At 42.7% G+C, this 16,759-nt stretch overlaps 1 protein-coding gene across 1 annotated transcript in view; it reads left to right on the top strand.

Moving 5' to 3' along the window:
- LOC134640792 (sorting nexin-19-like) overlaps positions 1-16,759 on the top strand; it is a 50,094-nt gene that overhangs the window by 13,600 nt on the left and 19,735 nt on the right. Inside the window, exons 10-11 of the mRNA XM_063492719.1 lie at positions 544-691; positions 4,818-4,959. Coding sequence (XP_063348789.1) covers positions 544-691; positions 4,818-4,959 — 290 coding nt within the window. The remainder of the gene's footprint in view (positions 1-543; positions 692-4,817; positions 4,960-16,759) is intronic.

Below are 16,759 nucleotides of genomic sequence, written 5' to 3'. Positions count from 1 at the left end.
CCTCCACAGTCTCCAGATTTACATTCAGTAAAGCACCTTTGGGATGTGGAGGAACAGGAGATTTACACCTGAAGGCCCTCCCTCAGCCTGTTTCTGCCGGAGGTTTCTTCCTGTTAAAAGGGAGTTTTTCCTTCCCACTGTTGCCAAAGTGCTTGCTCATAGGGGGTCATATGATTGTTGGGTTTTCTCTGTTGTATTATTGTATTGTACTGTAAGGTAGACCACCTTACAGTATAAAGTGCCATGAGGTGACTGTTGTTGTGATTTGACGCTGTATAAATAACATTGAATTGAATAGCTGCAACCACTATGTGACACCATCATGTCAGCATGGACCAATCTCTGAGCAATGTTTCTGTCAACCTGCTGAATCTGTGCCATGAAGAACTGAGACAGTTCTGAAGGAAAATGGGATCCAGCCGCTTTGCTTTCACTGAATGTTATTAAGTGCAAACCTTTTCTTTTTAACTGTATTATAGAGGACCGTGCCAAGCTGATTAAAGTTTAAATAACTATTAAAAAAACTCTGTTCTGTGATTCCAGATGTTTAATGGGATGTCTCTGGGATATTTGCAAGCCTTTATCAATGAACAGGAGAAACAGACCATGAAGGATGAGACAGAGAGAGGGACCTGTGCAGGATTAAGAGAATTCGGAGGCCATCTGGATCACAGGAAGAGTCGGGAACACGGTAAGGACACGGGCTAATATTGGCTTCACATTGGTTTATGAATGTTTCAGTGCTGCGTGTGAATTTAAACCAATAAAGTAAATACTCAGTAAGACTTTTGAATAAAATAAAACTGGCCATCACCACCCTCAGTCACACCCAACAGCTGACACAGCAGCACAGTTCCAGCAGTTCTGAAATCTGTATGTTTTTGATGGTTTTTGTCTAAATTACTGGAGAAATCATCATGTGGCCTTTGGCTGATGTCACTGCAGTAAGATGGATAAACTTAAACGGAAAAGTTAAAAGCCAGTGTTGGATCTCGAATCACCATTATCTCAACTATCATCATGTCTGCGTGCGTGCGTCTGCGTCTGTGTCTGTGTGCGTGCGTGCGTGTGTGCGTCTGTGTCTGTGTGCGTGTGTGCGTGCGTGCGTGCGTCTGTGCGTCTGTGTGTGCGTGTGTGACTCACGCTGGCTTGTCTGCTTTCGTTTTCCTTCGTGTCTGACCAGCTCACTGACTCATTAAGTCACTACCACTTTCCATTCAGTATCTCTCTGTGATTACAGCTGGGAGTTCTGTTCCATATTCCAGTCACTGATCAAATGCATCAGACCGTATGTTCATATTTTGGCAAACTGACATGTTGCTGTGGATACAAAGAGCGAGGCAGCAAAGCAAAGGAAGCTACAGTCTATTACTACATTAGGTCTAAAACGGGCATCTGTGACAGAGATCACGGCTGCTGCCCAGGCTGGGCGTTCCTAATCTGGCAACACTTTGTAATAACCATCATTGATGGTTGGTCAGTCGCTAGTTAATCTTTAATCAACGGTTGTTGTGCTGCTAAGAAATGATAAAAGATAATTTATTGGGACAAACAGGTATATTTGGATGTCTTGATATACTCAGTTTCCTCTGAGTTTTCAGGCTCATTGAGTCCTTGAATATGATCTGTTCATAGCAAGGTTTGTATAAAAAGTTGGATGCCACGTCTCCCTGAAGTGTGTCAGAAATGTTAAGACATTCAGTCCAAACCCAAAACATTAACTCTTATCTACCTTTAAGACTTTTTTTTTTTAATCTACCTTTAAGACTTATCACAAAGGACTTGTTGCAGCATGCAGCGCTCCATCATTGTTCATTATAAAGAATTACCACAGGAAAAACCGAGGCCCTTCCCTTCTTATGCTTGATACTGTAATGAGACATTCACTGTTTAATAAATCATTTTTTCACAGTCAGCCAGCGAAGTGTGAAACTATCAGACTCTAGTTTCTTCTTGTTTCTGTAAGAGAGGATGAAGTACATCATAAACTGCTTTAAATATTGTATTAGTATGATGGACAGGCACACGTCTGCTAACAAGTGCTAAGTAACAGAATTTCATCCAAACTGAAGCACAAATTTCATTAACAATTGTTCCAAAAAGTATCAAACAGGATAGCAGACCAGCTAGGCGGCTAGCCAAGGTGAGGCCTAACAGACCGCCATCAACTACAACTGTCAGTAAGAGCTGCCACACTCCTACTTTAACATTAACATACATGATTTGCTTCTATTTTGTTGGTTTGTTTCAATTTTAGTTACTGCTTCAGTCCCCAAAATTGGGAAACTGTGAAAATGTAAATAAAAAGAATGCAGTGATTAGCAAACCCATATTTTATTCACAACAGAACATAGAAAACATGTTTAAACTGAGAAAATGACCCCCCCAGGTCATTTTGAATTTGATTGCAGCAACATGTCGTTGCTGTGTTTCGGGAACATTGTTCACATCTTGTCTGATGCAGAATTCTAGCAGCTCAACAGCCCTTGGTCGTCTTTTTTTGTCTTTTTCATGCCAAATGTTCTCAGTTGGTCAAAGGTCTGGGCTGTAGGCAGGCAGAGACACAGGCTTTTAAATGAAGGGCCGATGGCGGACGGATGGCCCCTCGCCTCTGTAGTGTTTGTCTGTTTTTTCCAAACAGAATTTCAAATTCACAAAACCTTTTTTTCAGGTTGCTTCAGTAATTTTAAATGAGCTTCACTCCAGAGAAGACAACAGTTTGTCTGGGCTGTGTTCACATATAGCTGCTTCTTTACACAGATGGAGCTTTTACCTGCATTTGTCCATGCGTGGTGAACAGGGGTTGTTTTTATTTCAAAAATGTCAGTATTACACTTTCACATTAATCTATATCATAGACGTTATTATGAGACCTGCTTTCCACTTGTGCAGAAGTGTCAGGTAAATACATAGTATGAAGTATAGAGACGCTTATTTGAACATCAGCTTAATGTAAAAGAGAACAGGTGACTACACGCTGTAGTATATACAGTCCTGAGCAAAGGTTTATGGGAGTGAGCCAAAACATTATTTTGAGCATGGAGTTTACTGAAAACAACACTTAAACCGAAACAGGCTGTTTTACAGCTTATCAAAAGTTTAGGGCCACATGCCTTTAAAAGGCCAAATCTGTGCACAAATGTTTATTCACTGTCATTTTCTGTCAGGTAGTCACACTGTCATGATGCTCTGATGGCAAAGGCAAAACAACGTTCGCTTTGTGAACGTGGTCGGGTTGTTGAGCTGCATAAGCAGGGTCTCTCGCAGCTGCTGAGGTGGGACGCAGTGAGACAGTCATTTTGAATTTCTTAAATGATCCTGAGGGTTATGGAACAAAACATTTTAGTGGGAGACCCAAAAGATTTCACCAGCACCAGCAAGGTCGTTACTGGTGCCGACTGCAGCCCCATAACCATCAGACGGCATCTGAGACTGAAGGGCTGCAAAAACAAAACGCGTCTTCAAAGACCTCGTCTCCTTGAACGCCACAGAACTGACCGTTTGGACCAAACACTGGACACTGAAAGGTGGAAGGTGTCAGCCTACATCAGCTCATGGCTCAGTTTATACTGTTCTACACAAACACTTGACAAATCTTATCTGTGTCATGCTGTGCATGCGTTATCCTCTCCCTTGCAACCCACCTGTTGTCACTCCACCTCATGTCTTCTGCTGCCAGTGATGGATGCTGTTATGTGCTGGCTTGCCATGTATTGCAAATGGAAGGTCAAGGTGACCCTTAACAGAGAACTGGCTCCATTATTGCAGATGGCATTCTTCACTCTGGTCTTCCTGATTGAGAGTTCATAGAGGTGACAGTCAGTAAATGTGTATCATTGTTGTAGTTGACGTGGCTTTTCTGCACTGAGTTTTGCCAGTATTACAAACATTTTGTTAGTTACAGCAGCTGGTATGGAGTCCAGTACTTGGTAGTTTTCATTACCAGTATTTAGTACTGAGGCCTGTGTTTGACCTTTAGGTCAGCTTCTGTTGTTTCTGAATCAGATTTTACTCTGATACTTAAAATTTGATGCACAAATTATTTAGAGGCAAAGCTGAGTGAGAAACCTGTTTCTGAGGCATGGTAGCGTTTGAGCCCAGCCACATGAGGGCACTATTGATAAACGTATGAAAAGGAGCATTGGTATGCTCTTCAGATCTACACTGCATCAGTTATACAAAAGTATCGGGCCAGCCCTCATTTCTTTATATTTAGCTGGGAAAATGTGAAATGGGTGCAGTGATTTAGTGAAACACGAGCAAACATTAAAGGAAATACAGTATATAAGGAAAAATAGACTCTGTATAATTCTAATGAGCTTGAAAGTCAATATTGGGTGTGCCCACATTTATTCTTCAGCACAGCCTACGTTCTTACAAGCTGTCCTGTGACTCCTTAGTCACAAGTAGGAACATCTCTCCAGGCTTCTTGAAGGACACTCAAAGCTCTTCTTTGGATGGTGGCCACCTTTTGTCCTGTTCTCAGAGAGGTCTGGACTCTGGGGAGGCCAGTCCATGACTGATAGTATTTAATTGAACCAGGTTCTGAACAGACATTTTCCAGATGGTATTACCAGGTGCATCAGTCTGACGGTACTTTTATTGCTTTAAATGAGAATCTGGCTCAAAACTTTTGCACAGTTCTGTATGTCGAATGTGTCACTGAAAACAGATTGTATTATGTTTATACACGTATGTCTTTCCATGCCATGCTCGGTTAACACTATATACTAGACGTGATCTTTAGCTGTACCACAGTAATAATGTGGTCGGATGTATTTATGCATTTATGTCTTTTGTTTGTTCCTTTTTCAAAGGTATCGGCTTTGGATCTGAGATGGCGCTGGCTGAGGTAGCTCTGAACATCCTGTGTTTACTGATGAAGGAGCAGTGGAGCTGGCTGTGCATGGAAAACATTCAGAAGACCATCAGACTTGTGTTTGGGACCCTTATTAACAGGTGACCAGTTATTTAACAGTGGTGAGAGTCAACATGCAAAGAAGAGGATAGATTTACATTCATGCATAAAAGGAATAAAAGCATGTTAATGGTTGGCAAAGTTGTGCTGTCCACCCCTGCGGTGCAGGCTGTTCCTACCTACACGACTCAGTTTTTATTCTACCAAATTTAATACATTTCAGAGCAGTTACTGAAAAGCTGCAGCACACACAGACAGTACACGGCAGTGACTGAGTAGACTGAGATGTTAGCCTTTGTGAACACTGTGATAGAATCGCTTTACAAGCGGCAACTACAACATTTTAACAACATTTATGTTGTTGACATAAAGTTGACGCTCACTTCAGACCTGTCGCAGCACTTGCACATTCAGCCTCATTCTGGATGGCGTCCGCATTACTGATGGTGCTTTAGGTAATTAACAAAACAGCCACTTTCATGTTAACAGAGTATAACGAGGCAGCAGCACAGTGACTCAGTGGTTAGCACTGTTGTCTCACAGCAAACCATGTTTTTAACCGCTTGCATGTTTCATAGTTTGGAGGTTTGGAGTCTGTCTGAGCTGTCATTTGGCAGGAGGTGGGAGACATCCTGGAGAGGTCACAGTCCGTTCCAGGCCAGGATGAGTTAAATCACACAGCAGCTTTAGCTATATATTAAATGTATAAAAATATAACCCACCCATTGTGTTAATGATTAAAATAGGGGCGTAAAAACAGTCCAAATGTTGGACGAACAAACGTCTGAAGTACATTACTGTGCTGTGAACCTATCACAATAATATGCATTTACATTTTAAATCCGTCTTTCTTTTTTGCATTGGTAGTGGGTTAAATGTCATAGCTCAGATGTTCTAGCACTTTCTAGTGGATCCACATCCTTCCAGGTCTGCTATAGTTTCCCTTTGGTTTCCTGATGACCATACGCGAGCTCTGGAACGACTTCACCCTTCAGTCTGGTACACGTTGAGTACGGTTGTCATCACTGCACCAATCTGTCTCTGGCCCCTCGTCCATCTTACCCCGCATGTAATCAAGCCCCAAAGCCCCTCTCTCAGGGAACCAGCTTACTCCAAACCAGACCTGGGCAACGCACCAGAATGTCTTCACCTTCTTAATTACAGTGATGTTTATTCGTGTAACATTCCAGAGGCTAAACCTCACTTAGATGCTGTACATGTTGTGCTTTTGGCACCTGGGAGCTACTTAGTGCAGCTAAAACACTTCATTGGTGCCGAAGCATCACTGAGCTCATTTCTCACTCTCTTCACCAGCAGTAACGTTTTGAAACAGCCCAGAGTGACTTTCCAAGTAAATCTGGCCGATGCTGCTGCAACCTGAGGTGCTTTTTACAAGGCTTTCAGCTACAAAGTGTCTGCGTATCTGTGTGCCGTAAAGTCTCCGGACGGAGCCAGGTCAGGACACGAGGACACATGTTTCCTCGTGGAAATTCCACAGAGAGGGCTGTTTATGAGCTGGAAAGGCAGTCTGGGTTTTGTGCAGTCGTTAGAGAAGAGGAGTTAGACGAGGGTTCAGGACGATCCTTTGCAGCGGTCCATGTGAAAAATGTGTAAATAAAAATCTAATTCAAGAAAAGTGCCCCACTTTTTTGAATCCCAGTGTTTTCATGTATGCTGTGAGTCTGTGTGAACATGCATGTCTGCACTGCCTGGCCTCTGAAGAGAATGCAGACGCCAACTCCCCAAACATTTGTCGCAGATAGGTATAGCTCCCACTGCCAGTAAACGGGAGACAATGTTCTCGGGTTGTGGTGTTTGTGCCGTCAGTCCTGTGACCTCACGTTCCCTGGGGTGTTAGCACCAGAATATCTAGCTTCATATTGATACAGAGTCCTCTATTTTAAGAGGGTCTGCCATTCAAGTATGTAAGGCCTTGTGCTTTTGTTTGGCCTCGTCTATATTAGGCAGCAGCCTGTCAGCATCGCCTGACAGCTCTGTCCTCTCATCACAGAGGTTTGTCTGTGCAGATGAGGTGAGATGCTGTCGATAGAACCGCTACATATGAAACTCTCGTCTTACGCAGTTTCAGCTGTTAAAACAAATGAACAGTGGCTTATAAACAATAACACAAGATTAAATAATGATTCCAGGAAGAGCTGCTCACAGTGTAAATTATATAAAAGCTTTATGTAAAAGTCCTGCTGCTGAAAGGGAAAATGATGTGAATGATGGTTAGAAGTGTTTTAAAACGTCTCATCGGGATTTAGTGATAGTTAGCAGAAGCCTGCCTCAGCGCCTCGGGACGTTTGTAGCCTTTGTTTAAAGCAGCTCATTGTCAGTGAGAGGCAGACGTGTTGCTCATTTTTCTGCTGCTTCACTCGGGGCTGAAAAACCTTCACACAGGCATCCATGTCTGTCAGAGGATGATATTTATATTCTGCTGCCCTCCGCCATCACACTTGTTGGTTTGTGTTGTACATTAATATTGCATTTTAAAACTGAATAATAAATTAGAGTGAAACCATAAACTGAAACAATGAGCTTATTTTTCGTCTCTTCACCAGCAGGAACAGTTTCAAACAGTCCAGAATGATTTTCAAAGTAAAACTTGTAAAAAGTGTTTTTCTGTTATTAACAGCGGGACACATTTTTCTGCATCAGTGTGCAGTGCTAGTTACTGAAATAATTAGGGCTAAATGGATGTGTAACTACATCATGCTTGTCTGCTATGAGCACTTAATGCTTTTTACTACAGGCCACGTTCAGCCATCCATGCGCACACCTGTTCTGTCCTTAATGTGGCTTTAACCCTTAGATGCACACGTGGGGTCAAAAATGACCCCACGGGTTGTTTTTCTTCAATATCTTTAAAATGCAAAGTTGTAATATATTCATATTCCAGGTATTCCTCATAAAACATGTTTGTAACATGAGGCCATTTGCATTTTTATTTATTTTTTCATTAATTTAAAAAAAATGCAGTTTTTGTATCACTACCCCACTCTTCCACAAGTGGGGTCAAAAATGACCCCAAGCAGTTCCTATGAAATCTTCTATGAAACTTTCATTCTTAGCGACTCTGACTGACTCACTTACACTTCTGATGGATCAAGAATTAATTTTTACACAATAACATACATGATTTACAGTCAGGGCTGCACATAAGTGGTCCGCAGGTGTGCATTCGCTGTCAAAATAAAAGTATTCCTGGAAATTCAAAGAATACGCGCTTCTTTTGTGGTGGAGGAACACCAAAGTAATTGCTTATGGAGCTTGCTTCTTCAACATCTTTAAGAGTTCTGAACAAATGTCTGTCCTCCTCCAGAACATCTAATGTACGCAGACGCACGTTCAAACTTCTTATCTGGTGCGTGTCTTTTATTTTGACAGCGAATGCGCACCTGCGGACCATTTATGTGCAGCCCTGTTTATAGTTTCCTGTGCATTTCAAACATTGTCTTTTCTGATGCTTTTTTTAATATCTAAAGTAACATGGCTGCTATGAGGCCAGCTAGGATCCCTGTGGATCTTGCCCTACAAATGATCCAGGGCGGATCGGATGACGAGCCCATCGGAGGCACTGACTCAGAATCTGACATCTCAGACATAGAGGACCCAAACTATTGTCCCCCCCACTCAACAAGGCCAGTCAGATACAGAGGAGTCCTCTGATGAGTCCTCTGAAGAGGAAATGGATATTGAGTCTAACAGAATGAGCCCCTCTTACTGCTCTAGCCACAATATTCTGAATAAGTCGGCCAGGGCTTGCACCTGGGTTTAGTACTGTCTCCCCAATAGATGCATGGAAGATGTTCATGTCTGATAATATAATAGAAGAGGTGCTGACATGCACAAAGATGGAGGCATGAAGAGTAGCTACAGACAGGGGAAAAGAGTGGAAAAATTTAATCAAACATAAGCTCCTGGCCTTCATTTGATTGACCATTCTTGCAGGAGGTGAGAAGAACTGGGATGTACCAGTCGGTGTGTTTTTTGGGACTCCTCTGCATAACCCATTGTACCAGGCCACTATGTTAATTCAAAGATTTGAAGATATTCGCCGTTTCTTGCACTTTGATGACAAGAGGACCAGAGCCTGCCGACTGAAAACAAACCACATGGCAGCTTTCCGCTACATATGGGGCCTGTTCCTGGTCAACTGAAGGCAGAAATTCATCCTCAGTGATGAGGACCCAGACCCAGCTTCTGCAGTATATGCGGAGCAAGCATACAAAAGTGATACAAGTGATACAAAAACTACAATTTCTTAAAATTAATGAAAAAAATAATAAAAATGCAAAGGGCCTCATGTCACAAACATGTTTTATGAGGAATACCTCAAATATGAAAATATTACAACTCTTTGTTTTAAAGATTTTGAAGAATAACAACTGAGTTTATAGCAAAATGTATTGTTTCTATTTGGGGTCATTTTTGACCCCACTTCTGGAAGAGTGTAGGTATTGGTAGGTTGTGCATCCAAGGGTTAAGATCACACTCACAGTGATGCACAGGGGCTCGTTTGAGTGCAGTCCTTTGCTCAAGTGCACATTAGCATGCAGACTGAAGGAGCAGGGGTTTGAAACTTGCTTACAGCATGTGATCGTGTTGCACTTCTGGTCATTGCAGGCCCAAAAATCTGCAGAGTGCATCCGAATGCTTTGTGAGAGTGTGTTACTCTGCCATGAACAGCATCCCCACTCTGCTGCGCTCACTGGGTGAGTGAATAGGTTAGAGAGTAACAAAGAGCAGAGATGTGAGAGAACAGGAGACCTTTGGGTTCTTCTGACTTTGTCTCTGAGTGATCATTGTCCACATAATTATAGTTGCAATCACAACATCGCCTGTCTAACTCTTGCTTGGGATTCTGTCTCAGTCAAGCTTTCAGTTACTCACTGTTGATGACTACCAACGTTTAAAAATGATATTCAGAGACTGGGACAGCCCTAGAAATATTCACCTGTTACATATCTACTGCACTCTGTTCATATGAATTTGCAATAAGACCATGCAGTGCTCCTAGCTGCCATGAACGTCTGTTCAGGCGCAGAAATACCTGGAGCCTACCTTGCTGAGGTTTTTATATATATTTTATAGCTGTTTAGTGGGAGGCAGCAGAAACCTCGTCGCAGGTCAGCCAGGCTTGAAAAGACGAGTTGATAGAGTGTGTGTGTGTGTGTGTGTGTGTGTGTGTGTGTGTGTGTGTGTGTGTGATGAAGCCAGGATCCAGTGGCCAAATCTGGGTCTCTCTGTGTGTGTGTGACATGTCTGGCTGGAAAAGCCGTCTCTCCTATAAATGGGGTCCAAGGCGAGACTCTGGTTTGGGAGATGTCTGATTTTTATGGACTGGAAAGTGGGACGGTTTAAAATGAATATCGTCTCTTTCTGTTAGACGGCAGTCTGGATGGAAAATTCAGCTGCAGCCAGGTCGTTGTTAGTGTCTAGATGTGCTGGTGATATAGCAGCGAGTGCAGATGTCTGTAGTCCATGTTCTGTTTGGTTAAATGTGGCTGTCAAGATAAAATATCAGTTGAAAGTTGACCATCCTGAGGTGGAAGAAAACGGTGAACAGGACACACTGAGACCTGTGTGAAGCTTAGAAATGTGTACAATCATGTAAGTTGCAGTAGAAGGAAGTATGACAGTCCTGTACTCCTGTACGTGTGATAGGAAAACTGGGTCAGTGATGATGATGATGATGATGATGCACTATAATGAATGCAATTAATCAAATGCAACAAGGGCCTGAGATTTTCTCGGAAAGCCGTTGGACTAAGTTTGAACTCTTGTGTAGGTGACTCTAGTCTGCACACTCGTACTTGTTCCTTGACACACGCCCACTAACGATTCTCAGGACCTTTGTCATTGGTCTGAAGGACGTCCTTATATGTTCCCTACACGTTTGGCTTCACCAAACTGCATGTGGCATCTCTCCTCTGCCAGTCTCCTGTTGCACCTGTCATACAATATGATTCTTTATTTTTACTCCCTAAAACAGCTCATTAATACTTCCATAAACAATTCAAACATTACCACCAGACCTCGCTGACAGCTTGATGATGGAGGTGAGGATGAAAGGGAGCATGGAGGATTTAAGCCCTGTCAGCGGCTGTCACGGCGAACGCTCGCGCTCTTTTTCGTTTGCTCGCTCTGGTTATTCTTCTGCCGTGCTGTTAATTAATACCCAGAGATCCCACTCTGACATCCAGCGCTCTGCTTGGGTTTCACTCGTGGTGAACAAGTTGTTTGGCCTCGCTGACTGCTGCAGTATTTAGCCCGTGATCACACTGTGGCATTTGGACAGAAGCGTAAATGTGCTGTCAGAACTCTGATGCTAAGAAAATCATGGCTTTTCTGTCTGTTTGATCTCATTCTCTGTGTGGCTGCTCTGAGCAGGCCCATTGCTTCAGAGCAGTGGAGAGAGCATTCACGAGGAACACTCGCAAATGTTGAAGGACCTCTGTGTAGACCTGGTGTGTGCCCACACTCAAGGGCGTCCATACGCTCGTGTTTGCTTAGTGCCAGTCCCAAGTTTTGATATATTGGAGCAGTGTGTGAGGAAAGGTGTTTGTGTGGATGAGTCTATGTGTTTGATATAGCAGCTTAAGTAGGAAGACGAGCAGAAAGCATCAGAGGAAAAAAGGCAGACGTGTCGTTCTTGTCTTGCAGATGTTTCAAAGGTTAAAAATGCACGACTGATTTTGATTAATGAATGATTTACATAACACCTTATTTTTCACTTGTTTAGCATCATGGATGCATCTTTGAATGTTTGGCTTCCAGAGGCACAAAAAATAAATAATTTTAAAATGCAACATTTTTTATTTTTGCTGCAGCTGGAAAACCAGACGTGTCTGTCGCTCCACATAAACCACAACACTGCCGTTATAGTTCGAGCTTCATGCTGCTGTCTCGTGTTGAGCACATCCAAATGCAGTTATGTTTACCCGCATCATCATTAATCTGCTGCAGTGTCGCCACTGAGCAAAAAAAGACTGTGCAAGCTGAATAGTTCAGATGCTCTAATCTAAACTTATTACATGTGAAAATATGTATTAGCACACATTTAGACTAGGTTATTATGAGTGTAAGAGAATAGTCGTGAGTCAGGTGTTGAAGACGAGGATATTTTCAATCTTCCACTTGTGACTCTACGTTGTTATTGATAGAATTTATTCTTTCGGACTTTGGCAGCCTCGCCTGGCTTTGTGTCAGAGTTCATATTTTATCATAACAGACGACATCATGCCTTATTACTGCATGAAGACCAGATGCTTGTTTTTGACAGTGCTGTGGGGTTTAAATCAGTGATTGGCCTCTTTGACGCGGCTGGTTGTTTCCACAGAAGATGACAGAGTCGTCCGCTGTTCTTACTGTTGTGCTGCTGTCCCAGGGCAGGTGTGACGTGAACAGAAGATGAGGTCTTGTGTCAGCAGGAGTTCACTCTCAGTATTGGTATAGGTGAGGGAGCGGGGTGTTGGATGTAAGAGAGGCTTGTTACATAATAGTACAGGCTGTCTGTCAGCTTGTACTATTATGTAACAAGCTTCTGTCAGCTTCTGGTGTGGCATCCATGAATACTTGATAAATCAGACGTTGTGGGATCAGCTGTTGTTTTTATCTCAAACTGTTTAAGTTGGAAGTTTTCTCTGTATCCTGTCACCAACATGACATCGTTCCCTCTCGACAGGTGGTCCTCCACTACAAATATTGTGTTATGTTACGCTCCTATTCCTGCTGAACTATGCAATCGTCTTCCTGGACATTACAGATCCGATATCTACATCATAGCCCCAGTGTGCCATCGGTCAGAGCTCGCCGTCCTCCTTGTCTGTTTGTCCTTATCTAGGTTTAGAAACTTGTAGAGACATCGAGTCCTTGTTTGGCAGGAAATAAAAGTTAATATAACTCTTTGTTGTTCACATTCTGGATAAAGTTAGATGGAGGACGAGAGGTGCATGTTTAAATGCTGTGAGGATGTTTGCAGAATAAACATGTCTTAAATAAGGACAGGAGCAGGATGAAGTCATGTCCTGACCCGTTGGCCTCTTCACTTCCCTGGTGTCATGTTTCCACCGCTCACCTGAGCCTGTGGCCTGAGATGTGGCTCCAAAGTCACGGTTGATCTTCTGTGTCCAGAGACATACTTGAGAAATGACACGTCTGTCAGATTCTGGCTGCGAGCTTATTTTAGTTCAAACAGGACCTGGTTGTACTTTTCTGTCTTTACCTTAAATGGTTACTAAAGTAAATCCTGCCGTGCAGCGCTGCTTGGCCTGCTCAGCTGGTGTTTTTGTTCTGTCCCTCATTATCGATTCGCTGCCAGGTTTTCAAAGCATCTTGCTTTCCTCCTGATTGTCGCTGATTGCTGGTTTAGTACAGTGCTCTCATTTCTGTAGGTTTGCCTCTATACGCCACCGCAGTGCATTGTAAATAAAACTATCAATATGGGATTGACATGCACACTTTCAGCTTTAATTCAAGGTGCTTAACAAAAATTTAGCATGAACAGTTTAAGAATTACAGCTGTTTTTACACCCAGTCACATTTAAACAAATTCACATAAATGTAAATATAACAGCTGTTTTTAATAACTGGATGAAATAAAGTCTGCAGCCATTCGAAGTGTGAAGGCGCTCTTTCATCTCAAGGCTCCTCAATAATGACCGAACAGAGAAGCTGTGTTTCTGGCTGAGCACAGACGCGCTTATCCCGCAGTCTTCTTCTTTCAGTGGGTACCCACAGCTGTAGGTGGGAGTGGGAATGTAGATCAGCCACTAAACTGACAGCTGAAACCTTCATGCTCAGCTTTCTCTTCATCACAACAGGCAAATACATCATCTGCATTCCTGAACAAACCTGTACCTACGTATATATCTGCATGAAGTTTGAAGGATGATGGAGGAGGCTGATTACATGCACATAATTGCAAATTCCTCCTGAGCACATCCTAACATGTGTGTCACAGTGATTTTAATGTGGTTGTACAGTATGTTTTGTTTAATTGAAGCCACATTAATCCTCGTGGCAGAGAACTTTGCTTGGGCACTTTCCTCTTAATGTTCCCTGAAAACATGTGTCTGACAGCAGAGCTGGAAAACAACTCTGGTGGTTTTCATGGTGGCAGTAATGCTGTAGTGTCTAAGTTTCTACCAGACCGCAGTCGCTCATATAGAATTACTTGGCGTTTGTTAGCCGTCACTGGTCGAAAGCGCTGTGCTGTGTTTGTGTCTAAATCTGTGTGCGTGTGCCAAAGGGAAAAGTATCATCTCTGGTGCCTGCCATGCAGCTGCAGCAGTGATGACAGTACATGCAGAGTTTGCTGGATGTCACTGTAACGTGGACACGGACCCTGACGTGTGTGTGCATGCTTGCACCCTTTAACTGGTCTCCTGCAGTTTTGTCCTTCGTGTCACGTACGCCGGTGTGTGCACTGCTGTGACACACATGGAACTGTGACAGTGTGAGCCTCTGTGGGCCATGTGTGATGACAGTCTGGCTCAGGCTGTAACATTACAAAACCTTTGTTTTGACCAGGCATGGGGACTGAGGCGCCACAACAGTCCCAATAAAAGCAGCCTGGCATGTGTGCGCTCACACTCAGGCATACAGAGAAAAGCTGAGCCAGACTGCAGGGCCGAAGGCTGGAAGTCAGCACCGTGGCCTGAATGAAGGTGTTGATGTGATGAGCCTCGAGCGGATGTGTGTGTAGACGCATCACATCAGGGAACACTGTGCACTAGTGTGTGACGGGCTGCGTGCACTGTGGCTGTGTGGGCTACTCGATGAATACGTACAGATTCTGTTGATTTTTTTCACTTCCTGAAATGTTTTGTTATGCCTTATAGCCATGGCCTAATGTGCTTCACATCATATTTCACATTTTGTTCATCATACAGAAATTCTGAATTCATTTAGTGAAATAAAAGACGGCACTGAAAGCTTCTCCTTGAGTTTTCTTAGAAAACAAACCAAAGTTATTGTGAAACAGCTGGCTGCAATCTGGGCCAGAGGTGTGCACCAGGTCGGCCACAGTTATTAGTGCAGCGTAACCTCTGGACGTGCGCAAGGTCGTCAGTGTAAGTCAGTCTAAAGCTAGGATTTGTTTTTGTCTCCATGCTAAATATAACAGTTTTCTGAAACTAAATGTCACCTTTCAAATAAACTCAGTGTCTTCGTTTGGTAACCGAAGCTAAAACCTGTCAATAACCATAAATGGCAGGTTGGATAGAAACAGGTTAACATCCTCAAGAACAGAAATGGAACAAGGTCATCATGTAAACCCTTTCCCCAAAGATGAGATCATTTAAGTAAAAAAGGAGGAAATGCCAGTCATGATGTGGACCGCTCAGAAAAGCAGTCACGCAGAGAAGAGCATGACCAAAGACCAAAGGGTAAACGGACACTGAGTTTCATGAGAGCAGAAGCTGTGGTAGAAGAGTGAGAGCAGGACTAAAAAAGTGTGCGATCAAGTTTCTGGGTTGTGTCTTCTACTTCTGCTTGAAGCAGTCCAGCTCAGGGTTTTCACCTTTAACAGTGAACTGCTCCATAATGTTTTTTACAAGTGGGTCCGTCAGCTGCTGACATAATACAAAGTCTTTCACTTGACTGTTGGAGGTATTAGTGCACTGAGAAAAGCAGTAATACTTTAATGGATGAAGGAAACAGACTTGCACTTTAAGAATTCAGGCTCAATGAAATATGATTCACTTTATTTTTTTACATGTTAAATATCTACATGGTAATAAAACTTTAAAAAGTGCAGTATAGTATAGCTGTGGAAAGTCATGACAGCCCAGTAAACTGTGACATGAGGAGTCATCAGTGCTTCCAGTACAGTTCGACTGTATTTGTAGCAGCACAGCTGGGATGTGGTTAAAGACCTCCAAAGGAGAACAAGCAGTTTGAGACAGCAGAGACGATGTCTTTGTGACAGCAGGATAATAGACGCAAGGCAGTAGAATGACATGACGGTGCGCACTGATAATAAACTGACTGGCTTGTGAGCACGATGAGAGGGAGCAGATGTTCACAACTGAAATCTATCACACTTTTGTTTCACACAAATCAAACAAAATCACAAAATACACTTGGGCGGCTCTCAGTATGTCTGGGCATGTCTGTAACCTTGTTTTACAGAATATCACAAGACATTCTCCAATATACAAACAAACAAAAGTTTAACTCATGTATCCTGACAATATTTGAATAAGCTCAGATATTTGGCATTGGAATTAATATAAAGAAAGTCTATATCACACAGTGCATTCAGAGCAGGATTAAAATTGCTGTTACACTCATGCATTTTCAAAAATAATCCAATCAGAAGTAAATCCTGTCCAAATGGGTTTAATATTCCTCAGGAAGCTCCCGAGAGGCCCATTGAAGCAGGAAAAAGATTTAGAGTGCAAATCATGTGGTGACTGAGCTCTACCATCACGATTAATCCCAGACATTCAACATAATGTCCTTTTACTTAACTGCCCTGATATGCATCTCCAACAGCAATGATAGAGCCTTTAAAACTTTACAAGTTTTCATTGTTTCTTTTACTCTAAACTCCTTTGTAGTAAAAATACAGTCAGAGCTCCGAGGTCAGAGCCAGGTGCTCGCCTAAACCGGCTCTCTGCAAACTGAGAAGCTGGGGTAAAATTAGAGGTTACTCACGACTCACTGTCATGGATATAGATAGAAGTGGAGACTAAAAGTGATACTACATCTTTATTTATACACAGCATTTATGGATATAGTAGCATAAAGGTGTTTACAAAAAAGTCTGACATCGTACTGGGATACCAGCTGTGCAACAAATACAGTCAGGAAATTTCCTCATTATTCCAG

This window comes from Pelmatolapia mariae, linkage group LG14 (assembly GCF_036321145.2).
Source record: "Pelmatolapia mariae isolate MD_Pm_ZW linkage group LG14, Pm_UMD_F_2, whole genome shotgun sequence".
Taxonomy (NCBI): Eukaryota; Metazoa; Chordata; class Actinopteri; order Cichliformes; family Cichlidae; genus Pelmatolapia; species Pelmatolapia mariae.
Note: the sequence above shows the minus strand (reverse complement) of the source record. Positions and strands in the feature narration are given on the sequence as shown.